This window comes from Podarcis vaucheri, assembly GCF_965113315.1.
Source record: "Podarcis vaucheri genome assembly, chromosome: 9".
NCBI lineage: Eukaryota > Metazoa > Chordata > Lepidosauria > Squamata > Lacertidae > Podarcis > Podarcis vaucheri.
In genome coordinates, this window is record NC_138767.1 from 80,443,494 (window position 1) to 80,468,972 (window position 25,479).

The following is a 25,479-nucleotide window of genomic DNA, read 5'->3' on the forward strand; positions in this document are numbered from 1 at the left end:
CTGACTGTAAATTGTTCTAACTTATTTCAAGGTTGCATTTTTATATTGTTGTAACCTCCCCTCAGACCGTGTGGTGAAGGAAATAAATTTCACAAAGCTTGCCAAAATATACAAGTCAAAATCCAATCTTTGTTGGAAATGTAAGGAGGCAGATGCACTCATGGTGGGGCTGCGGAAGAGTTAAAAATTGGGGGGGTGCATTCATGAGGAATTTTAAAAGATGCTTAAAATCTCTATAGGAAAAAACCCAGAGGAAGTCACATGGGTGTAGGAAATTTTAATGTTTTGTATGTTTAAGTAGGTTGTTCTTCAATGTGTCTATTATTTTTTCTTGGTATGTAGATTTAGTGTGTTTTTGTTTGTATGTATGGAAATAAATGTTTTTTTAAAAAAAGAAAAGAAAAAGAAATTTAACAAAAAACAGCCAAAACCAATAGGGACTCAGACATCTTGTTTTAATAATAGCACTTGGGGGGGGCAATAAAACAAGTCTGTTTCTACAATACAAAAGGGAAAGGGAAAGTTTAAACAGTAGTACCCAGTTGCATCAAAGGTGTGTAAAATAATCCCTGACAACGGAATCTAGAAGCAAACTCATCCCCTCAGAAGCCTCTCATTTGGGCACCTCAAGGGAGACGTGAAAGAGCCTCAGAGGGCAGCCAGGGGGCTTCTGCACCACCTCAGGCGGCTTTCGGGGAGCAAGTGTCTAGTGGGTGGGGTGACGGGTATGGGGCCTTCAGCTGCTGCAGCCTGGAGGCCACGAATTCACCCCCAAGCGGCCCCTGGCTGAGGAGAATTCTGCTCCTCAGGCCTGGAGGTCAGGCATTGGCATGCTCCGAGAAACTTCCAGAGACCGGAAGCTAAGTCCCATTGATTTATGAAAGTGTGGGTAATTTGTCTAAGAGATTGATAACCCCAATAAATTACATTGTTCTTAGATCAGGGCGTACAAGACTTCCTGCACACTGAGTACAGAAGAGTGACCAACTCAAGCCAAAGCCGGAACACATCTTTTTCTGCAGTTTGCTCAGCATGCTGCACTCTGGGCAACCAACACAGCACACCAGGCGAACTTCCGTGAGCCTAACAGGACTGCAGCTCAGACACATGAATGGTTTGCCACAAGCACGGAAGGTAAAGTGACAATGCCCCCCTTGAGCAGTTGTGTCATGCAGTTTTTAAATGCAGAACAGAAGCACATGGCGAGACATTGCGAGAAAAGGAAGCAGCTGTTCTCACGATAGGAACACGAGAAGCTGCCTTGTACCGAGTCAGACCATTGGTCCATCCAGCTCAGTATTGTCTGCACTGGTCGGCAGCCCCTTTCCATGGTTCTAGGCAGGATTCTCTCCCACCTGGAGAGGTCAGGAGCTGAACCTGGGAGTTTCCGTATGCAAGCAGATGCTTTCCTACTGACCTTTCCTTTTCATTACTGTATTTTAAATATTTATATAACCAGGTTCTTGGACCACTTACAACAAGGGTAAAAACACATGAAAAATTACATGTGCAGTTGTACCTTGGATGTTGAATGGCTTAGTTGCCGGATGTTTCAGCTCCCAAACGTCAAAAACCCAGAAATGAGTGTTTCAGTTTTCGAAAGTTTTTGGGAAGCCAAACATCCGACGCAGCTTCCGCTTGAGTGCTGGAAGCTCCTGCAGCCAATCAGAAGCTGCGCCTTGGTTTTTGAACGGTTCCAGGAGTCAAACAGACTCCCAGGACAGATTAAATTCAACAACCAAGGTATAACTGTAATAAAGAAAGCATATCTGTATGTACCCTTTCCCCTTAACAAATAAATTGATTGTCTTTACCTTTTCACAGCAGGTTAAGAGACTGCCCTATTAAAAACCATTTTCTTCCTTTTAAATTTTTAGACCACCCTTTATTCCTTAGATCTGAGAATTAGCAGTTCCTCCTTCTGTTATATAACCCACTTATATAAATATAAAGTTTTATAATTCTTTTCTAGAAGTGAAGACTGCTGATAAACATCTTTCCCATTCCCATTCCCACTTTCCATATGTGATTCACTTTCATTAATCATCTGCCAATGATGCACAGTAAACTTGTCCTATCCATGCTTCCATATATCTTGTATTCCCATAAAATTAAAACAAATATTAATAGGACATTTTAAGTCTGTGACTATCAAGAGGAAGTTGTGTGAAACTTATGGCTGTAAATAAAAAGAGATGCTTATTGCCATTTCTATGGTCGATCTGTTTTGTTATAGCAGTTATAGACTTCTGAAAAATGCCTTAGGGCTCCTGCGTTCGAATCCTGCGTGTGGTTTTCCCTCAGGCATTTGGTTGGCCGCTGTGAGAACAGGATGCTGGAGTACTTGGTCCATTGGTCTGATCCAAGAAGCTCTTCAACAGCTTAACCCAGTTGGTTAGAGCACAGGGCTGATAGCGCCAAGGTGGCAGGTTCGGTCCCCATACGGGACGGCCGTACATTCCTGCCTTGCAGGGGTTGGACTATATGATGCTCAGGGTCCCTTCCAACTCTACACTTCTATGATTCTTATGTTCTCATGCTACCCTGGTGCCAGCCAGGTGTGTCCACCCAGTTTCCTCAAGTACTTGAGAAATTGCAGGCTTTTGTAATAGGATTACGGCTGATGGGCAGCAAAAAGCCTCACCCACTGCAGCTCTCTGATGGGATAGCTAGTATAACTTGGCAGGGGGTTGGACTCGATGGCCCTTGTGGTCTCTTCCAACTCTAGGATTCTATGACTTGTCTTTTTATGCTGGGAACTGTCCAGAGACCTTCTGACAAAGGGCAGAATACACCTTTAAATCTCTGTGGTGCAATAGTTCAGTGTGTCTGTTAAGCTGAAGGCTGGGGGTTTGAGCCCCCCCCCCCGGGACAGCTGTGGGCAGGATCCCTGCACTGCAAGGGGTTGGACTAGAGGACCCTGGGGGTCCCTCCCAACTCAGAAGGACAAGTCTGCTGCTCCTCAGTAAGAGCTGTTCGGCAGTAACAGTAAGAGCTCCTCAGTAAGAGCTGTTTGACAGTGGAATTTGCTGCCAAGGAGTGTGGTGGAGTCTCCTACTTTGGAGGTCTTTAAGCAGAGGCTTGACAACCATATGTCAGGAGTGCTCTGATGGTGTTTCCTGCTTGGCAGGGGGTTGGACTCGATGGCCCTTGTGGTCTCTTCCAACTCTATGATTCTATGATTCCTCCCTTGATAAGTACACACGGTTGCTTGTCCACTGGATAGCAAATTATTAGCTTATTAGCTAATTAGCTTGCAAATCTTTCCTGTTCAACTGCTGGTGCCTCCTCACGCAGGTTGTTAAGCAACAATCCCCACCCCCTGCAAAAAAAGAGAAAAATACTGAATTTGGCAAGTTGAAATCTTCGTGTCTTTGTGAGTTGGCCTAATGAAAACATGGTCCTACTTTCCCTTTCGGAGTGGGCGGACACACGCAGAGGGGAAATGAATGGGAGGGGGAGGGGGAGGCTGCTTGTTTGCAGCCAATCAGAAGCTTCCTTCTAAGCTTTCCCAGGCAGTTAAAAAAAGAGCTTTGCATTTGGTGCTCCGAGAAGCGCAGGAAGGAGCCCCGGGCAGAGCTCTTTCGCAGGAGCGAAACCTCGGCCCCGTTCGCAGCAGATCTTCTCCTTTCAAGGCGCAGCTTCAAGCCGGCAGAGCCTTTCCCGGGAGGAGCTCCAGCGCCTCCTGCTGGGCTTGGCCTGCTTGTGCGCCACGCTCAAAAACTTAGGTTAGAGACATCTTTTCTCAGCTGGCAGTTCAGCGGGCAGCCCACTTACTAAAAAAAGAAGCAGGAAAGAAGGAAAGCATTCCTGGTTGTCCTGGTAAGAGAACTTTCATTGGGAAAATACTTGTGAATTGAAATAGCACAGTGAATTTGATCATGCTTCGTGTGTGAATTGGGTTACCCATGCCAGATTGTTTGTGCTAGCAAGTACAGTGGTACCTCGGGTTACATACGCTTCAGGTTACAGACTCCGCTAACCCAGAAATATTACATCGGGTTAAGAACCTTGCTTCAGGATGAGAACAGAAATAGTGCTCTGGCTGCGTGGCAGCAGCAGGAGGCCTCATTAGTTAAAGTAGTGCTTCTGGTTAAGAACAGTTTCAGGTTAAGAATGGACCTCCGGAACGAATTAAGTACTTAACCCGAGGTACCACTGTACTTACTCATTTGTGCATGTGAATGATCTCTGTGGTGTATGGGGTAGCACCTCTGGTGGGGGACACGTTGTGCTCCTTCTGGGGTAGTCTGTCCACCTTTCGGACCCCACCCTGCACTCAACTCTCCCCTGTGGTTCCTAGAAGCTGTTGGCAGGTGACAGCAGCCACATTCCCAGGAATGACTTTGACTGGCTATCTGATCAAGGCCTCCAACTGGTCTAAAATCCTCAGTGAGTCAGGGACTTCCTCTGCATGCAGAGACAGAGTCGGGCAGATTGAGCAGACGAGACCCAGAGTGGGTCCAACAATCAAGAAGGCAATTTCTGTAGAGGAAAGCGAGGGGCAGATGGGGCTCAAGGGAGTCCACCTAGGAGAAGGCAAACTCTGGTGCCTTGTGGGACATCTTCAGGAGATAGAGTAAGGAGTAAAGCCTACACTAATCTGGAGTCAAGTCCCTAAGACGGTTGGATGTCTCCTGTATGCCTCCTTCCAGCAACACCTGCAGCCAAGCTGGTGCTCTGCTTTCCTTTGGACCCCATCCGTGAGGCCAAGAGGGGGGTCTTCTCATCTGGGCAGCCCAGGACCTCCAGGCACACGGCCCAGGCTTGTGCCCCGGGGGAGAGGTCATTTTGGCACCACTCACACAGCGCTATGGCTTCACACCCCGAGGTGAGAATCCCTGATCTGGTGGTGGGACTTTAAAGGTAAAGGGACCCCTGACCGTTAGGTCCAGTTATGGCCAACTCTGGGGTTGCGGCACTCATCTCGCTTTATTGGCTGAGGGAGCCGGCGTACAGCTTCCGGGTCATGTGGCCAGCATGACTAAGGTTCTGGCGAACCAGAGCAGTGCACGGAAACGCCCTTTACCTTCCCGCCAGAGTGGTACCTATTTATCTACTTGCACTTGGACGTGCTTTCGAACTGCTAGGTTGGCAGGAGCAGGGACCGAGCAACGGGAGCTCACCCCGTCACGGGGATTCGAACTGCCGACCTTCTGATCAACAAGCCCTAGGCTCTGTGGTTTAACCCACAGCGCCAGCCACCTTTTAAAGCCCTAAAATAAATTTGTCTGTTCGACCACCCCCAGTCACCATTGCTGCAAATTCCATAAGTTATGTGCAATGTGAAGGATTGTTGTACCTCGCTGTTGCTACATGTAAGGGTTTTTTTTAATGTACAAAGGTTAGGAAGCTTCTCACTTTGTTTAACAGAGTCCAAGGGTCTCTGTTGGAGAGTTTTGCAGTAGAATTTTCAAGTGCGACCTGTTATCAAAATAGGATCTCCCTGAGAAGAAAATAATAAAACTCTTGTTTGCTGCCAACTTTTATCATTCAGCTGACAAACTCCTAGAGGACTACATCCAGAATTCTGATTTAAGGCGATGCATGCACAGTAGCTTACCTGCAAAACTCAATCTAAATGTTCTGTTCTTTGTCATTGTTGATTCTTGTTATTACTATCCTCTTACAGATGCACAATGTCGGCTGAAAATAAGCAACAGCCTCTTAAGAAGCCAGCATTCAGCAAAAAGCAAGCCACTGAATTGGTCCAAAAGATATTCGGATTAATGGTCTTGGAGCTCAAACCGTTGCCAAGCTATGATGATCAGAATTTCTATGTGTGTGCTTCGGCTGCACTTGAAGGGAAAGCAGAGAGCGCCCAGAATTTTGTCCTCAAAATAATCAATTGTGAAGACAGCCAGAACGCTGAACTCATTGAGGTGCAGACCCAGGTCATGATATTCCTGAATGGCGAGGGCTTTCCCGTGCAAACTCCTCATTCCACGAAAGAGGGTGGAATAATGTTTCTGGAATCCGTAGGTGAGGGGGTGGAGCATGCATCCAACATTGCTATTCTGCTGGTGCCAGATCCCATCTAGTCCAGCAGGAGACCAGCTGCCTTTGAGCAGCTCACAAGCAGAACAGGAGGGCAGTTGCAGTCTCCCTGCTTGTGATCCCATACTCTCCAACATTTCTCTGATGAAAATAGGGGTGTCCTATACAACAACAATTTTAATATTTATACCTTGCCCACCTGGCTGGGTTGCTCCAGCCGCTCTGAGAAGCTTCCAACATGTATGAAAACATTATAAAACATTAAACGTTATAAAATCTCCCTATAGAGGGCTGCCTTCAGATGTCTTCTAAAGGTTGTACAGTTACTTATTTTCTTGATGCCAACATTTCTCCAATTAAAATAGGGGCGTCGTAACAAAAAGCAGGACATTCCAGGATCAAATCAGAAACTGGGTGGCTTCTGTAAACCCAGAACGGTCCCTGGAAAATAGGAGTGTGATTGTATTGCATTTATTTTTTGAAACTCTTATTTCTATTTTGATAATTTTATTATTACTGTTTTTAAAGTCAGTTTTTTATTGCTGTGATATCCTTTTGTGTAAACAACTTAGAGCTCTTCTGTATGTGAATGTTGCTGAATAAAATTGAATCTTTTTGCTTCTTAGATACTGGCTCTGCCAAAAGAGCATATATAGTGCGGCTGTTGAGCTACCTCCCAGGCAAAACGGTGGCCACGATCCACACGAGTCCTCCTCTTCTGTATGAACTTGGGCGGATGGCAGCCAGGATGGACAAAACACTCACGGAGGTGAGATTTTGGAATATGCCTTAGTTTTAGGAGAGCCCCGTAACTAAGACTAGCTGCTATTTTAATTTCCAGCAATGCCATGGAGTAAGCCAGCAGTTTGGGTGCCGGGGGGTCAACCTGGGATTTGGGTGGGCTAAACATTTTTTTGTTGACTTTATATCGCTTTTATGTGCGTCTGCTGGTGCCAATCTGTAACCATTAGGCAATGTGAGATATTTGGCTCCAATGTTTGGGTAATGGAAAAAGCTGAAAATGCTCACATGGGGGTGGGGGGAGGGGAAGATGCAGAAGGTCTGGGGTTCAGTGCCCCCCCAGTATTTCCAGGTTGGAAGGGGTAAGGCCTCTGCCTGAAACTCTGGACAGCCACTGATCTGGGAAGATAGAAGCCATCACAGCAACACTGCCCATATATGCACTCAGCAATTTTGTTTTGTTTTTAATTGAAACAATGTATTCCTGTCCCCCCCCTCCTCCGCCACCCAAAAGAAATTCCAGCATCCATTGGCGAGAAGTCTCCACCGAGGTGGCTTCATCTGGAATCTGGCTAATGTCCCTCTCCTGGAGCAATACATTCATGCGCTGGGCCGGAGCGAATATCTGGACGCAGTGAAATGGGCCATTGATCAGTTCAGGCGTAAAATAGTCCCAAACTTACACTCCTTTCGGCCCTGTAAGTATCTTTTTAAAGAAATGCACAGTAATATACAGTCATACCTCAGGTTGCGATCACTGCGAATTGCACATTTTTGGGTTATGGAAACACTGAACCCAGAAGTACCGGAAAAGGTTACTTCCGGGTTTCGGCGCATGCGCAGAAGCGCTGAATTGCGTCATGCACAGTTGCATTGCTGTGGGTTGTGAACGTACTTCCCGCACAGATCACGTTTGCAACCCGAGGTTCCACTGTAGTTGTTGTTATTTGCAGAGGCATACCTTGGCAAGGAGCTGTACCAGCACCCCCCCCCCAAAAAAAGTCCACTTTACGAGAAGGTGTGAGAAAGATGGGAAGCTCCTCTTGCAGTTGATCTCGCTGCGACACCGGCATTGTCTGCACACACATATTGGTCATGCATTCCATAGTCTGATAGGTAATTTATGTGGGGGGGGGCATGGCTTGTATTGGGGGGGGGCTGGTTTCACCGTCCCTAGGTGTGCCTCTGACTATTTGATTTTAATTTTGCTAAGTGTTTTTTATGTGCCTGAGGGAGGTGGGGTGGGGAAAGAGATGCTTCATGCATGTGGGAGCTTTAACTTCCCTGTGACGCGGTAGTGCTCAGTTGTATATTAGGCCCCAAATTAGATTAAAAGAGTGAGCCTTAAAGTACCACTGAACTCTGGATAACTGATTTCTGCAGAGACATGCATCAAATTGCATTGTAAGGCAGGGCCTACTGTATATTATTCTAAACAGATTGTTGCCTCCCTTTCCAATGTTCAGGCCAATACTTTTCCAGTCAAAACAACATCACAATAAGAAGACCCTGCTGGATCAGGCCAGTGGCCCATCCAGGCCAGCATCCTGTTCTCACAGTGGCCAACCAGATGCCCATTGTGGGAAGTCTGCAAGCAGAATTTGAACACAACAGCAGTCGCCTCCCCTCCTGCACTTGCAGGTAGCTGTGGAGGCAGAGCACAGGGCATCCTGGCTGGCAGCTGCCCACAGCCCTCTTGTCCATGAATGTGTGTAATCCTCTTTTGAAGCCATCCAGATTGGTGGTCGCCCCTGCCTCCTGTGGGAGGGGGTTCCATAGTTCCATGCCCAAGTGGGAGGCAATGGCAGGCTTGGGGGAAACTCCAAGGGTTACAGAAGTGCAAAAAGTAATCTAGAGGGGAAGTTCTAAGGGGAAGGGGAGCTCAGCCCCAAAAGACACCCCAGTGAGGACTGAGCATCCTCATTGGCCTGACAGTTGGGGAGGGGAAACAGGATAACGACATGGAGAGGCTGGAATCCTGAACTGAAGCATTCAGCACTGCAACATTCTGTTACAGGCCCCACTTGAATTATATCAGTTTTTCTTCGTTCTCCACTTTCAGGTATCATTCATGGAGATCTCAATGACCACAATATTCTAGTAGATACCGATTTTACTTCCCCTAAACGCTCACAGTACAGGGTGTCTGGTATTTTGGACTTTAGCGACATGAGCTATGGCTGCTACGTGTTTGAAGTAGCGATACTCATCATGTACATGATGATTGAAAGCAAGGAACCCCTCAGCGTGGGAGGCCACATTCTCGCAGGATATGAAAGCATCGTCCCGCTGACGGAGGAGGAGCGAGAAGCCCTGTTTCTCCTAGTGAGTGGGAGGTTTGCTCAGTCTCTCGTGATGGCTGCCCACACCACCCTCCTGCAGCCCGAGAATGAAGAGTACTTGATGACCACATCCAAGACAGGATGGAAGCGCTTGCTGCTGCTCTTTGAGATGGGCCAAAAGGCTGTGGAGATAATCTGGTTTAACACAGCAGAAGCGTATGCCAAAAAGGGGCCTTCCTAAATGTTGGGTTACATGGTTATGGGCCGCTCAGATTTACAGTTTTAAAATGGGGCTCTGCCCAGATTAAAGTTCCAGATGTTATGATCAGGGAATCTAGAATACTGCTACCTGAATGAATTATGCCAATACTTACCGATATTTATCCTTTGTATAATTTCACCCTGCTTTCAAAATCTAGTTTTTCAAAGAATTTCAGATTTATTCCATTGGGCAGAGCCCACACACAGAGGCCTCTGGAACGTCTGACAAAAACTAATGCCTGTGTTTGCTTTTTTCCTCCTCCCCCTACAATCCCCTTGCCTTTTGTGCCCTTGATTGTAAGCCTGTAGGCAGGGACCAGATTTTTACTGATTGCTGTAAGCTGCTTTGGAAGCCTATTTTCATCTGAAGAGTGGGATGAAAATCACTTTAAATAAATATTTTTGGGAAAGCTTATTATTCTATTGCTGGACCTTTCCTTCAAATATCTGAAGGTACTTTGTAGCCCCGAGAACTCCTGACTAACCGAAGGTCTTTGCTTCCGTTTGCTGGGCAGAGCAGCTGGGGAAACACAACCAGATCAGTGGGGTAGAAATAATAAATTATTATTATTATTAATATTGAAGCTGAGTAGTGATCCCCACCCGAATTCCCTTCCCGGTATAGTTGCCCAGAGTAGCTGGGGCAACCCAGTCAGATGGGTGCCATATAATGAATATATTATTATTATTTATTATTTATCCTCCATGTGTCAATAATAATAAGAAAAATAAGTTATAACAATATTTATACCAGCCTTCCCATTAAAAAGCTCAAGTACAACAATTTAAAACAAGATAAAACAATTTATTAATATGATTAGAGTGAAGGGTTGTTTGAAACATGGTGGTATTATTATTACAGTGTTACATTCATTTCCCATTTTTTTGCCAAATAGCTCCAAGTGGTCACATACTTCTCTGCTGCTCTGTTTTATTCTCACAATGACCCTGTGAGGGAGGTTAGGCTGCGAGGCAGTGACTGGCCCAAGGCTGCCCAGTGGGTGCAGGTCCTTGCCTGGCAGTCTGCCCCAAGGGCTGGGCAGCCCTCCTGCCCTCCCTGGGCTGCTTCCAGGAAGGGCGCCCAGGAGTTCTGGCGCTGCAGACCAACGGATGTCTGCTCTCAGGCTTCCCCGCATCTCAGCTTCCCCGCATCTCAGCCTTCAAGGAGAGGGATTTTCTCCAAAGGTTGCATCTAGATGCAGAAATTAACATATGCACATTTGGGACAAGGAAGCAGCCCAACTCTTACCCCAGACTCTGCTGCTTCCCCCCCAAAAGTCCAAATATGAGCCACACTGCAGACAGGACACACTGGGACAACCAAGGAAAGGGAATTTGTATTTTCAAAGACATCAGAAGGGAAGTTTTTAATGTTTGGTGTTTTATTATGCTTTTATATGTGCTGGAAGCCATCCAGAGTGGCTGAGGAAACACAGTCACGTGGGTGGGGTATAAATAATAAAGTAATATCATCATCATCATTTGGGTCAATAACAGGGCATATAAGATACAATATAGTACATTAAAAACACCCTTAAATACACCCTTAAATGTAGAATTAAAAGCAATATAAAATGTTGTTTCGCATTTCGTATTAATTTGCAAAATCCGAAGGGGGGCAGCGGCCCCTCCCTTCCTAGGAATCATCTGGCCCTTCGCTCCCCTCCGACCGGCCTCCTGGCCCCCGAGCGTCCCCTGACGCTTCCGTCTCTCTCTGGCGCAGTCACTCAGGCGACGCTTGGGGCATGATGGGAGTTGTAGTCCACCCACGGGGACAATGGGATCCGAGTCGCGAAGCGCGGAGAAGACCCAGGCGGGCGGTCTGGCCCTTCGTCTCTATGCCCGCCCCTCTTGCTCAGCAGTGCGCAGGCGCGCGGCGCCCGCCATCTTTCTCGCTTTCGGAAAGAAGCGGCGGCGGCGGCGGCGGTGAGTGAGGCTGGCGGGGGCCGGGGAGCCTCGGGCGGCTCCGGGCGGCGGCGGGTCCTCGCGGCCCCTGGTGGCGGGGAGGGGGGCCGGGGGGGGCGAGGGGCCTTGGCCTGCAGGCTCCTCCGAGAGAGGCCGCCGCCCCTTCCCGGGATGACTCGGCAGGTTCCTCTGCCTTCCCCGAGCTCCGCGCTGGGCCGCAGTCCGACCGGGGCAGCTCGGGGGCGGGCAGGCAGGGATGGGTTGGGCTAGATGACCCCCAGGGGTCCCTTCCAGCTCGCCTCTCATTCCAGGAGTAGCTTTCTGGCAGACTGGAGCTGCCGCGCAGCGAGCGACCCAGCCATTCCTCCTTACACCCTGCGAGGGAGGCAGGTGGAGGGGCAGTGGTTCTGCTGTTTCTTTGTGCTCTAGATCCATTTCTTGTTATTTGAAACAGTGCAGTTTTGTGGAGGTCGGGGAATAACACCCGCTCCCCCCCCAAAAGAAATTAGTAGGAGCATTTTGCCAGTTTCCCTTAATGTTTGTTTTTGAAAGGAAGAGGGATCTCTATCCTGTTTCTCTTCTAGGGGTGTTTCAGTTTAGAACACTATCCTTTTCCTTTTTGACATATTAAAGCTTGAATTGAACTTATACAACAACTTCACAAGCTCATCGAAGAAATCTGGGAGAGAAGATCCCAGCAGACGACAGGAATGCCATAATTATCAATCTCTTTAAAAAAAGGTGATAGAATGGATCGTGGAAACTATCAAGGCATCTCTTTATTAACTGCGGCCGGCAAATTTTTTTGCAAGGATATTAGCAAACCATCTCTTAACAATATGGTTTATAAACACCATCTCCAACTCCTCAAAAGATTCCATCAGCGGTGTCTCCGAACATTTTTACACACTTGGGAAGACAGGCAAACTAATGCCAGTGTACTGGAAGAAGCAAATATCACCAGTGTCAAAGCAATGATTCTTCAACAGCAACTTTGTTCAACTGGTCATGTTGTGCGGATGCCTGATTATCGTCTTCCAAAGCAACTACTCTATTCCGAACTTTAAAATGAAAAGCGTAATGCTGGTAGTCAATAAAAGAGGTTTAAAGACTCCCTCAAGGCAAATCTAAAACAATGTAGTATTAAACTGACAACTGGGAAACATTGGCCTGCGAGCGCTGCAAAGCCTTTACCAAAGGTGTTGTGGACTTGGAAGATGCTCAAACTCGGGACGAAAGGGAGAAACGTACTAAGAGGAAGGCACGCTTGGCAAACTCTCACCGTGATCAGCTCCCGCCCAGAAACCTATGTCCCCACTGTGGAAGGAGCGTGGATCCTCAGTCACAGACTCAATGTTAAAACGGTGTTCATGAAAAACAATCTTACTCGGCTACGAGTGATCACCAGAGAAGAAAGAAGAAGATACTCTCTAATTCTGTAGCTGCTTGGGGGCGGGGGTGGGTAATTCATAGTACAGTGGTAGCTTGGTTCTTGAACTTAGTCCGTTCCGGGAGTCCATTCGACTCCCGAAACCATTTGAAAACCAAGGTGCAGTTTCCGATTGGCTGCAGGAGCTTCCTGCACTCAAATGGAAGCCGATGTTGGGCTTCCGAAAAATGTTCGCAAACTGGAACACTTACTTTTGGTTTTGCAGCATCCGGGAGCCAAGCTTTTTGAGTACCAAGGTACCACTGTAAAAGCAGAACTTCCATATACCAGGGGTTAAGGGAAGAGTTTCCAGGTCATGGTAGACTGAGCATTTCTTTCCCTAGAAAATAATTACTGAATGTAGTTGGACAATATTCCCTTCTCTACTCATATATAAAAGCTTGTGCCATTATAAATCTGTTAATATTTAAGATGTCACAGATACCTTTGATGCTACAAAATCTAAATACCAGGTTGTGCAAGGACTTTTAACTTGGTTTACTGTAGTCAGGATAGCTCAGTTGGTAGAGAATGAGACTCTTAATCTCAGGATTGTGGGTTCAAGCCCCACGTTAGGTAAAATTTTATATATGGAAGTTTTATGATGGCCTATACTTGTAATAAGGGACGCGGGTGGTGCTGTGGGTTAAACCACAGAGCCTAGGACTTGCTGATCAGAAGGTCGGCGGTTTGAATCCCCGCAACAGGGTGAGATCCTGTTGCTCAGTCCCAGCTCCTGCCCACCTGCAGTCCCAGCTCCTGCAGTTCAAAAGCATGTCAAGTGCAAGTAGATAAATAGGTACCGCTCCGGCGGAAAAGTAAACAGCATTTCCGTGCGTTGCTCTGATTCGCCAGAAGTGGCTTAGTCATGCTGGCCACATGACCTGGAAGCTGTCCGTGGACAAACGCCGGCTCTATCTGCCAGTAAAGCAAGATGAGCGCCGCAATCCCAAAGTCGTGCGCGACTGGACTTAATGGTCAGGGGCCCCTTATACCGGTATTTGTAATGTCTATTAAAGGTTTGGCGAAGTAAGTAGATTCCTGCCTTGCCAGGGGTTGGACTAGATGATCCTTGTGGTCCCTTCCAACTCTACAATTCTTTGATTCTATGCTTCATCTGTTTCTAAAACAGTGTTTGGTAAGTGTGGGATGTCACTGGTATATGCAATTAAAGCTGCCAGTTTTCTTACTGGTCCTGGCAGTCTTTCTCTCAGAAAAGTAGCAGATGAAGCTTTTCTTGGCATGGATGAATGGTAGGAATTTCCATGAGACAGGCTTGCTGTTAAGGGCTTTGCAGAACATTCAGGAAAACGTTGGCAATCCTGTGTGTGATCCATCTAACACCCATTTGTTTTCTTTTGCAGCATACTACAGTCTACAAGCACCATGGTGAGTTTCTGTCCTGTTTCTGTGGAAGATGGGTATATTTTAGCAATGAGGGTGGGAGCAGTTTTCAGATTACATAATGTAAGAACTGGCTGCGGAATCACACCCGTGGCCTACCTGGTCTACTATCCTGTTTTGACAGTAGCCAACCAGATGACGATGCAAAGCCTGCCAGTAGAGTGTGAGTGCAACAGCACTTTCCACTCCTGCAGTTTTCAACAACTCGTGTTTAGAAGCACTCTGGCCATAGAAGATAGCCAGTAGTAGATTGAGGCTCAAACTGTATGAAAACAAGGTTAATGAAATGGGAGGGGCTATGTTGACAGGTCCACAGATATATCCAGAATAAAAAATTTTTCACTGTTCAGAATATAAAAAATGAGGTTTTTATGAAAATCAGAAGTGTGGGCTCATTTATGGGATTTCCATGCACTTAGAACATGAAAAAAAATAGACAGTGTGTCTTCCATCAGTTTTGGTTGGTGGCCTGACTACACCCCTATCTAGGCAGGGACAGTCTTAACTACTGCTCTCTATGCTCTGATAACCTCTAGGCTAGATTACTGCAATGCATAGGGCTGCCTCTGAAGACTGTTCAGAAACTTCAGCTGGTGTAGAATTTGGCAGTCAGGTTGATCATTGGGGCAAGACGGTTTGAGCATATTGCACCGATCCTGACTGCACTGGTTGCCAGTTAGTTTCAGGACCTAATTCAAAGTGCTGGTTTTGACCTATAAAACCTTAAACAGCTCTGGACTCCCATACCTCAAGGAGTACCTGGACCCTGCCGTCATCATCTAAGGCCATTCTTCATGAGAGGTCTGGAGGGTAGCAACACAAAACTGGGCCTTCTCTGCAGTGGTTCCCCACTTTTGGAATGCTCTCCCCAGGAAGGCTTGCCTGGCTCCTTTGCTACTTACCTTTGGTATCAGGCAAAAACATCCCTCTTCTCCCAGGCCTTTGGCTTATTAAACAATCTATGGTCCTTAAAACTTGAGGGTTTTGTTGTTGTTGTTGTTGTTGTTGTTGTTGTTGTTGTTGTTGTTGTTGTTATTGTTATTGTTATGCTATATATTTTTGTGTTTTTTTATTGTAAGCCATCCTGTGATCTTGGGGTATAGGACAGTATATAGATCAGACACAGAAATTTGTGCCTCTGACATGCATTGACATGGAACCCAAAGTAGAGTTAAGGACCTCCGTTGGGTTTCAAATAGACTGTCTTTTGTGACACAGTTCAGAAGGATAAAACTAGCAGTGGATAAGTTTAGCAGCTACCTACCCAGATGTTTTTCCCCAAGTTCTTATTTTTCCAAGTACTATGGATGTTGCAGTTTATCATTTGAATGGTTTGTAAATTAAATAATCATCTTTGCAGTCTCGAAGATATGATTCGCGAACGACAATATTTTCCCCAGAAGGTAATTGCATTGCAACATTTCAATTTCTGTCTTCATCAGCTGCTCTGATAAAAATGAAATGATGCTGTTTCCAAGGTGGCAGTTATGGAGCTTTGTGAATGGTTCATTGGTTGTAATATTTCATTTTTACATTGCTGTAATCTGCCTTGAGAGGTTGGCTGTGTACTGAAGCATAAGGATTTGATCTCCTGGGTTGCCATAAGCAGCAACTGAAGTTCACCTGAGGATAAACTCCTGTGCACACTTACCTTGAAGTACATCTCATTGAAAACAGTGGAACTTGTTTCCCGATAAACATGCGTAGGGTAGCACTGTGAGCATAATGCATTTGAATATTAATTATCTTAACTATCAGTTTTGTGGGTTGTAACCAGATGTGTCCCCCGTACTGACAGAAAGCTCTTTCATCCAGTGGACCCTTCCATCAGTGGAATGAAGCTATATTTACCCATTCTTCCAGGCCACCTCCCAGGTTTTGAATGTTATAGTTGCAGAGGGGATAGGAAATTGGTAAAAGAACTACAACAAAAACACCCTCATTCCACTGGCAAAATTCTGCACGGAATTAAAGAGTCTTCCATCAGAATGAAGGGCACCCTTAGTTACAACCATATGCTGTTATTTTACACTAACATCATTTCTAAAAGTGGCAGTCTTTATTTATTGTTCTATGTGGACTTGGTCAAAGTGGATTGGAACCAGAAATAGCTTTCTGCAAAGGGAAGGATTCCTTCTGTTTGCAGAGGAGACCCCAGTCCAGCCCAGGCTCCCACAGGAGAAAGGGTGAGTCAGTGATTTCTGTCCATTCCCCTGCGTCTCCCACATTTTCCAGAAAGCTGCTCTGCAGGGTCCGGGTATCCTCGTGAGAGGTGGTACTGGGGTCTGCAGAGTGGAGGAGGAAGTGGCAGAAATTGCTGAATCACTCTTTTGCCCAGCAGAGCATCCGAGTAGAACTCTCCTTGTGGGAAGTCGGGGTTGCATGCTATATATTTTGTTCTGGACCAAAAGAATCCCTGGCTAGGACACAAATGAAAGAAATTTGATGCTTGTGTGACTCTGGCCTAGAGTTTAAATCAGTGACTCGGCTGCCACTGTTACCCCCTCAGGTCGCCTGTATCAGGTTGAATATGCCATGGAGGCCATTGGACACGCAGGCACCTGCCTGGGGATTTTAGCAAATGATGGAGTCTTGCTGGCAGCAGAAAGGCGCAACATCCACAAACTTCTGGATGAAGTATTTTTTTCAGAGAAAATATACAAACTCAATGAGTAAGTTGTATGCCCCTATGTTTTATATATTTTTTTGTTTAAAGGTGGTACGATTATAAATGTTTTGAGGAAAAGTCTCAGCTCAGTGCCCCAAATTCAATCTCTCACATCTTCAAGTAGGGCTAGGAAGAGACCCGTCTGAAATTTGGAGGCTACTGTCAGTTAATGTAGAAAATACTGAGCTAGATGGACCAGTGATGTGACTCCATATAAGGCAGCTCCCTATTTTTCTGCAAGTTCAGGTTATGAGGTATTGACGTCTTTGATTCCCTGCCTTTTTCAACTTCCATTTACTTTTTCAACTTCCCTCTTTCAGGGCTGCTGCCATAGCAACATTTTTCTCCTAGCAGAAATAATACTGTGCTAACATTCCTTTTCTGTAGTGAGTTGATGTATAACTTTGCCATCAATTTCTATGCATTCAGAAACATTCAATAACATTCCTATATTTCAGCAACAAAATATTCTGTATTTGATTTCTCTATAGTTCTTGCCATTCCTCTTCTAGGCATCAGTAGTAGGAGCCATAACTCTCCCCTGGACTGTTAAGGAATATTTTACCATATCAACAAATTAACTTAATGTTTATTTGGTTTAGGCTCCATACCAATTTAGGCTACCCTTTCTTTTCCTAAATCCAATCCTTAAATTACTTACTTTGTTTTCCTTCTGCTGAAACAATAGCTATCATGTAACCCTCTTAAATTCAGCAAGAAAAGCATTTAGTAAAAACAGGTTAGAACTATTGAGACACAAAGTACTTTTTGTCAAGAAAGCAGATACAGCAAAACTTTTTTTAATACCTCTAGCAGCTGTTTACAGTTAATTTTCTAGGACAGTGCTCGCCTTTCCTACCTTCCAGTTTACCCTTTCTGCCTTTGTTTCTGCGTTGAAATTTTGGCAGGTGAAGCGTTTCTGTCTGGTACTTCTGACTTGTTTGCAGTGCATCTTCTCAAGTGTACCCTCCTGTGCACCCTATCGGATGCTGAATCTGTCGTCTCTATACATCCACCTATTTTTGTTGTTACACAGTAAGAGCACCCACCCAATTCCTATGCCTCCCCATCCATTGTTTCATGCATCTCTGGGTGGGCAGGTGCCCTTACTTTGGGATGATCCATATCTGGACTTCCCAAGTGTGCAATTTTTTGTTATCTTCTTACAAATGTTTGTGAGTGGTGTCAGTATTGTTGAAAAATATTTGATGTGACCAGAGGAGAGAAAATTGTTTATCTACTTGTTTTCAAAAGTCCAGCTGTGTGTTTCATTATGATAATTTGTGGATTAGTTTTGATGACATAGAAGCACACACACTGTGTATATACAAGTCGTTTGATAAACCCATATAATCAGCAAACTGTTTCAAGTAATGACTATGTGCAGCGAAGATATAGGCTCGGTTGGAGCTAAGTGTGCTATGGTGTTATGAAATAGTGCCTCTGCTTTATAAAATGGTACGTGAAGCTCACAGTCAAACACAGTGATCTTCTATATTCCAGGGATATGGCTTGCAGTGTGGCTGGCATAACTTCAGATGCCAATGTGCTAACGAATGAACTGAGGCTGATTGCACAAAGGTACGTTTGTTTGTTTGTTTGTTTGTTTGTTTGTTTGTTTGTTTATGTGTTTGCATTCTTCTGCCCTGCCCTTCCACCTGCCCAGGGCTGCCAGCGGGAAGGTAAACGGCGTTTCCGTGTGCTGCGCTGGCTCGCCAGATGCGGCTTTGTCACTGGTCACTGGCCACGTGACCTGGAAGTGTCTCCGGACAGCGCTGGCCCCCGGCCTCTTAAGTGAGATGGGTGCACAACCCTAGAGTCTGTCAAGACTGGCCTGTACGGGCAGGGGTACCTTTACCTTTAAATGACAGTGCAGGCAGGAGAGAATAGTAAAATCACAAGAAAGGTTGGAATCTTTAAGAGACAAATTCATGACAACTGATGTTAGGCTTGGAACCTAAAGTCCAGCAGTATGACAAAGTCACCAGACATACTTGTTTTCTTCTTGTATCAAAAGATGTTACTAATATGTAAATTCTGACATAAAGACAATATGTGACTTTAGATTTCAGACTTGCTGTCTAAAATTAAATGGAAGTATTTCCATGTTCAAAGGAGCCAATTGTTTAGACCAGCCTTTTTCGATCTTGAGTTCCTAGATGTCATTGGACTACAACTCCCTTCATCCCTGATCACCGGCTATGCTGGATGGGACGGATGGGAGTTGTAGTCCAGCAGCCTCTAGGAACCCAAGATTAAGAAAGGCTAGTTCAGAATGTACAAAAAAAACCCAATGTTCTGTAGTTAGATCCTAATCAGACCTATCATAAGTAAATCTTACTGTATTTAGTGAGATTTCCTTCCTGTTAGTCTTTCATCTTTAGCCGTAGTCTGCAGAGATTAAGCAATCTGTTGATGGTGCCTTACTCATCATCATCATCAACCTTTTATTCGACCGTCAGTCAGAAAAAGTACATTTGTCAAAACACAGTTAAAAGCTCCAGGAAGATTTTTAAAGTTAGCCAACACTAAAAAGGGCTAAACAGATAGCCCCATGTCAATACAGTCAGTTATAGTCTTGCGACGCTTAAAAGCTAAAAAAAGAAATTTGGCCACCAAGGAAGGTATAGCTCTAGTGACGTTATTCAGCAAGGGTAAAACCTGGTTTTCTCCGGGTAGGAAGCTAGATTGACATAGGAGTGGGTCTATAAAGTTTTGTCTAAGCTCTGCATAAGAAGGGCAAGTCAAGAGGATGTGTTCGGTGGACTCAACCACACCCAAGGCACAAGGACAGGTTCTCTGGGCGTATGGTACTCCCCTGTACCTTCCCCACAATATCGCAGAGTCAAGGACATTTAATCTAGCCGCTGTAAGAAGTCTACGGTATTCCACATAGTGAATTTATGGTGCCTTACTTTAAAGTTTAAAGCATATGAGGTGTTGTTCACAGGGACTTCCCCCTTTCTCTCCTTTCGCCTGCTCTAGGGTGTAATAATGTAAAGGTAAAGGACCCCTGACAGTTAAGTCCAGTTGCGAATGACTCTGGGGTCGCGGCGCTCATCTCACTTTACTGGCCAAGGGAGCCGACGTTTGTCTGCAGACAGTTTTTCCAGGTCATGTGGCCAGCATGACTAAGCAGCTTCTGGCGAAACCAGAGCAGCACACAGAAACACGTTTGCCTTCCCGCCAGAGCGCTACCTATTCATCTACTTGCATTTTTGGCATTCTTTTGAACTAGGTTGGCAGGAGCAGGGACCGAGCAACGGGAGCTCACCCCATTGCAGGGATTCAAACCGCCAACCTTCAGATTGGCAAGCCCAAGAGGCTCAGTGGTTTAGACCACAGTGCCACCCGCGTCCCACTCTAGGAGGTACCACCTTGCAGATCTGCTCTAGGGTGTACTGTTGCACTCTAGAGCAGATTTGAGAGACATGCAGGAGGGAGGAGAGGAAGGGGAAAGTCCCCTTGTGCCATCAGAAGTCTGTTCTGCTTGCAGATGGGTATTGCAGGTGAGATTCAATTGTATTCCAGACACTTAAACATGTTTAAATTGCTTCGTAAAACCAGTGGGATGAGTTTTTTGCTTTGACTTGATCATGACCATTGACCAAAATCCCAGGAAAAGCTGCTTGATTTTGGGAGGGACTGAGCTGCCCTTAAAGCAAGGGTCAATTGCATGCCTTGTTAGAAATCTTTAAAAATAGAATAGTCAAAGAGTATCTAATCACACCTCAGACAGAGCAGAACAATCTGTCCTCTCAGTGACTTTTTTTTTTTTGCTAAGACAGCAAGATATGTATCCACTTTGAAATTGGACAGTGAAAGTGGTTTGATTACCTTTTTTTGCTTCTTTCTGTGCTCCCCAATTTTTCTTTGTTTCAGCTTCCATTAAATAAAAAAGACAAAAGATAAGAGTGGCTGTACTCTTAATTGCAATCTTACTTCAACTGCTCAGTGACCCAGTTTAGGGTCCCAGTGGATCAGCTACAGAATGCTGACTTGGCTTTTGAATTAAGTTATTTTAAGTAGCATAACAATCCTGCCTGCCTACAAATATTTGGATTTTCTTCAATCCTTTTAATTTATATCATTAAAAGTAATGATGGCTGTAGTGAAGCAGTCCCTATTGCAGATGCTTGAAGGAAAGGTGAAAGGGATCAAAACAAGACAGAAGACCAGTCTCTCTAGTCATCGGGGGGGGGGGGGGGTGTTGGAATTTTTGTTTTCAAGCATGTCAATCTGTTTGGGTCTGAAAGTAAAACGTAAACATGGTGCTTATTTGTAGCTGATTTGTGCAATTTCTATAGGGATTTAAAAAAAAATAAAATTATTTGATAATATTTTACCCTGATGCTGTAAGAGTTGTTCCAGGTAGCTTCAGAAGTAGACGGGAAACCATTAATCATTGCACCTGGTGCATTAGCACATTCAAGAGGTCCTTATCATGGTGACTCCCTGTTTGTGGAATGCTCTCCCCAGGGAGACTTGCTGGTGCCTTTGTTACGTATCTTTAGGCACCAGGTAACAGCATTCCTTTTCTCCCTGGCCTTTGGCTAATTAAATAATATGTGGCCTTTTAAGGTGGGTGTGGGATTGTTTTGGTTTGTTACTATGTTATGTATTTTTGTGTTTTTCTATTGTAAACTGCTCTATGATCCTCAGATGTAGTGTGGTTTAGGAATTTAATAACATGTTTGTAAATATTGTGCCAATTGTTCTAGGTATCTGTTGCAGTATCAAGAACCAATTCCTTGTGAGCAGTTGGTAACAGCCCTGTGTGATATCAAGCAAGCTTATACACAATTTGGAGGTAACATTTTTACCTTTAAAGTGGCAAATAAAAGTAACTTGGAATACAGAGCTCTGTCCTAAAAGTTAGATTCCTAGTCAAGTACAGGAAATCACCACTTCCAACACCAATAATTTAATTCATGGGTAGGCAAACTAAGGCCCAGGGGCCGGTTCCAGCCCTATCACCTTCTCAATCCGGCCCACAGACGGTCCGGGAATCAGTGTGTTTTTACATGAGTAGAATGTGTCCTTTTATTTAAAGTGCATCTCTGGGTTATTTGTGGGGCATAGGAATTTGTTCTTTTTTCTTTTTCAAAATATAGTCCGGCCCCCCCACAAGGTCTGAGGGACAGTGGACCGGCCCCCTGCTGAAAAAGTTTGCTGATTTAATTATTGCTGCTGGGCTGTAAGCAGCTGGCTCTAATTCTGCTGGCATAGATTGAGCCCAGAGTCAGACTGAAAAATTGACTTTGAGGCAGAGCTCCTTGGAAAGGTGCCCTCACCACTCCTGTGTTTGGTGGGAGGCTTCTTCAAGTGGTGAATCGCTCCATCGCTTGAGATGGCAGGTCAGTCTGGTGTAGTTAATTAACCAGCAGAACAAATTGTATTTTGGTCCTCTGAATTCTCTCTTTGGGGTATGGATGACATGGATCTTTTATTATTAATTTGCCTCTGCTTTTTAATTAAGAAATCTGCCTATTGATTATTGCAAGGCTTGAACGGAGTTGTTTGTTGTGTCTGATTTTCCAAAATGCATTTCAGGTTTTTGTCTTAAATAAATATTTACTTCAAAATAAAACAAGTTTTTTTGGGGGGTGGGGTGGGGGAATCAGTCCTTAATCACTCTGTATATATTTTGCAGTTACTTATGCTTGTGTGTTGACTCTTTCAAAGAAACATAAGGGGGAAACTGCATGAGGGCAGGCTGACAAAAATAGGTCTCTGGCATCCTTGTTCTTACACACATCTTGGAAAGAAACTGTGGGGGTGAGGCAGTATTGGAGCTTATCTTAAGCAGCAGAAGTTCTGAACAAGCTACTAAATCCTAGTTCATAGAAAAAGGATTTTGCATTCGTCTTGGCTTTTCCCCTTTTGAAGTGGGACTCTTGGCAAATTGTGCTTCTTAATTTAAATCACTCATAACCTTGTGTTTTAACAGGAAAGCGTCCTTTTGGAGTTTCACTGCTGTACATTGGCTGGGATAAGCATTATGGATTCCAGCTCTATCAGAGTGATCCTAGTGGGAACTACGGGGGATGGAAAGCCACCTGCATTGGAAACAACAGTGCTGTAAGTTTGTCATCTTTCATGCTAAATTCCTTCTTTCGTAATCTTGAACATAACTTTTTTGCAAATAGAGCATCCAGCAGTAAGGTCGATGCTGAGTATCCGCTAGCAGGCTTTGACGCTTCCCGTCTTACATAAAGGCACAGCAGAACTGCAGTGTCATCTTTTATGTTCCTTAACAGGCAGCTGTGTCAATGTTAAAGCAAGACTACAAAGAGGGAGAAATGACCTTGAAATCCGCCCTTGCCTTGGCTGTCAAAGTCCTGAACAAAACCATGGATGTCAGTAAACTCTCTGCAGAGAAAGGTGAGCCATAATGCGTCTTTTCTTGTGAGGCATTAAGATGCCATCACAAGAGGTTTTGGCCTTCCCTCTGGGAAGTGTATATCTGTTTAATAAATGCTACAGTTGGCAGTGTTTTCTAAAGCTTTGTATGTTTGACATATTAAATAATTTAATCTGTCAGCATCATCCATAATGATTTTTCCCTGTCTTAATATGAGTAGCATGACAGTGCCTAATAGCTGGTGGTGGCGGTGGTTGTATTTCCTTCCACATACTGTATTTTTCACTCTATAGGACACACTTTTCCCCCTCCAAAAATTAAAGGGAAATGTGTGTGTGTCCTATAGAGCGAGTGCAGGCTGCGCGGCTCAGCCCAAAGCCAGAACAGGGAAACTGAGAGCTGCGAAGCGCTCCGTCTCGCTGTTCTAGCTTGGGGGTGGCTGCGCGCAAAGCCTCTGCAGGGCAGCGGGGTGCCTTCACCCCGCTGTCCTGCAGAGGCTAGCAAGGCTGTTCCCAAGCAAGAACACTGAGACGGAGCCATCCGTCCCGCTCTTCTAGCTTGGGGGCGGCTGCGCGCAAAGGAAGGCTGTTCCCAAGCCAGAACAGCGAGAGGGAGGGCTCCGTCTCGCTCTTCTAGCTTGGGGATGGCTGCGCGCAAAGCCTCTGCAGGGCAGCGGGGCACTGCGCTCCAAAGGCTTCAGGGATCTTTGAGCAACGCTTCTCCCCACCGCCAGCCCCACAAGCTCTGGTGAATGCACCTTGAACACACCTTGTTTTAGAGGGTGAGAACAAGGGGGGGGGATTCCCTGTTCTCCCCCTCCTATGGTCCGGTGCGTCCTATAGAGCGAAAAATACGGTATGTCCCAAGATGATGTACAAAATATAATAAAGCCTGCTTAAATAGTTACATAGGAGACGTAGAAAGCTTCCTTACACAGAGTTGAGCTGCTGGTTCATCTAACTCAGCCCTGTCTGCATTGACTGGGTTGCAGGCAGGAGTCTCCCAGCCCAACCCGGAGATGCTGGGGATGGAGCCTGCGACCTTCTGCAGGCCAAGCAGATGCTCTGCCCCGGAGCCATGAGCCTGAGCCTTCCCCAAAACACTCCACAGTTTTCCTATGGGGAAAACAGATCTTTAAAGAAAATTCAGGATTGCAAGGATTCTGACATGCTCAGTATTTTGTTAGCGGAAATTTTATGTTGTGAACAGCCCTGTGATGTTTGGATGAATGGCGGTATACAAATTTCATAAAAATAAAGACGAGGAACTTCCATTATCTGCTGAAGTGTCATAAAACCTTCTATCTTTATCTTGTACTTCAGTGTTTTCTGTTGGCACTGGAGAGAAGCCACAGTTAAGACATTTGCTCTAGTTTGGTGAATTTTTAAAACAGAGGACGGATGTTGACTAATTGCCAGTTTAATAATTTAAGGCAGTCCCTTTCATATGTCAGTCATACAAATTGACTATATTTTTTGTAGGGACAACTTGTACCTTCTTCCTTTGGCTGACTCAATTCAAAAGAAGCCTTGGATATTCAAATGTATCATTTATATTTTTCATGTTTCAGTTGAGATTGCAACCCTGACAAGAGAGAATGGAAAGACAGTAATAAGAGTTTTAAAGCAAAAAGAAGTGGAAGTGTTGATAAAGAAGCATGAAGAGGAAGAAGCCAAAGCAGAGCGTGAAAAGAAAGACAAAGAGCAGAAAGAAAAAGATAAATAACTTAAGCACTTTGAAGTGGGGAAAATGGGCGTTTTTCGATACACAAATACAGGTCTTACTGGTGGAGTGAAGAAGCTAGTAATGCTGTTTATTGAATCGGGTCCTTTTGTACCAGTAAAACGCGTTGCCCACTTCTTCAGAGAATTATAATTTCTTGGTTCTACTCATCTTTGTTTTGTATTACTTAATAAAACAATACTGTTAAAGTTTGATTGCATCTCTGTTACGTCTAATATACCACTCATTGAAGCAAACATCTTGGTTTGAAAAATATGGCAGCTTGGAATAGAAGTCAATAGGACCCATAAGATATTTTGCCTCTTATTTGTAGTCATGATGGGGAGGAAGAAAAATGAGGTCTCTGAAATACATTTGTTAGATCTCTTATCCTTCACAGATGGCTAAAGCACAGAAGAAAAATAAGCTCCTTACTACCCAAAATCACATTTAATGCACGTCTTGCCCAAGGCAATAATCTTTTGTATTCTCTTAAATTACTCTATGAAGTGATTTAGAAATCCCAGAATGCAATAAATGAGCAATGAATGATGTTTTGTATAATGCATAGCTCCTGGTTATTTTTAGGATGAGTCTGCTAACTAGGAAAAACAAAATAATAAATAATGGATGCTTAAATATTTTAGAAATGTGTCTCCTGGATGCATGGTTTGATTCTGAGTTTGTCAGCAGGTAAAATGACATT

At 44.9% G+C, this 25,479-nt stretch overlaps 2 protein-coding genes across 7 annotated transcripts; both read left to right on the forward strand.

The window, feature by feature from the left end:
* Positions 1 to 676: 676 nt before the first annotated feature.
* On the forward strand, positions 677 to 9,696 carry HYKK (hydroxylysine kinase). Of its 2 annotated transcripts, none has more exons than XM_082237142.1 (5): positions 677 to 1,134; positions 5,633 to 5,982; positions 6,624 to 6,766; positions 7,253 to 7,436; positions 8,801 to 9,696. In XM_082237142.1, the coding sequence occupies exons 1-5, from the start codon at positions 1,112 to 1,114 to the stop codon at positions 9,259 to 9,261; spliced, it is 1,161 nt and encodes a 386-aa protein (XP_082093268.1). In that variant the 5' UTR covers positions 677 to 1,111; the 3' UTR covers positions 9,262 to 9,696. The 2 variants fall into 2 exon arrangements, with proteins under 2 accessions (XP_082093268.1, XP_082093269.1); XM_082237143.1 differs by lacking the exon at positions 677 to 1,134 and adding an exon at positions 3,530 to 3,822.
* A 1,347-nt stretch (positions 9,697 to 11,043) lies between these two features.
* On the forward strand, positions 11,044 to 24,988 carry PSMA4 (proteasome 20S subunit alpha 4). 5 transcript variants are annotated; one of them, XM_082238591.1, is made up of 9 exons: positions 11,044 to 11,207; positions 13,980 to 14,004; positions 15,380 to 15,422; positions 16,529 to 16,691; positions 18,191 to 18,268; positions 21,409 to 21,497; positions 22,638 to 22,768; positions 22,948 to 23,071; positions 24,622 to 24,988. In XM_082238591.1, the coding sequence occupies exons 1-9, from the start codon at positions 11,059 to 11,061 to the stop codon at positions 24,774 to 24,776; spliced, it is 957 nt and encodes a 318-aa protein (XP_082094717.1). In that variant the 5' UTR covers positions 11,044 to 11,058; the 3' UTR covers positions 24,777 to 24,988. The 5 variants fall into 5 exon arrangements, with proteins under 5 accessions (XP_082094717.1, XP_082094718.1, XP_082094719.1 ...); XM_082238592.1 differs by having other exon boundaries at positions 11,044 to 11,201; XM_082238593.1 differs by having other exon boundaries at positions 11,044 to 11,198.
* The last annotated feature ends 491 nt before the right edge of the window (positions 24,989 to 25,479 follow it).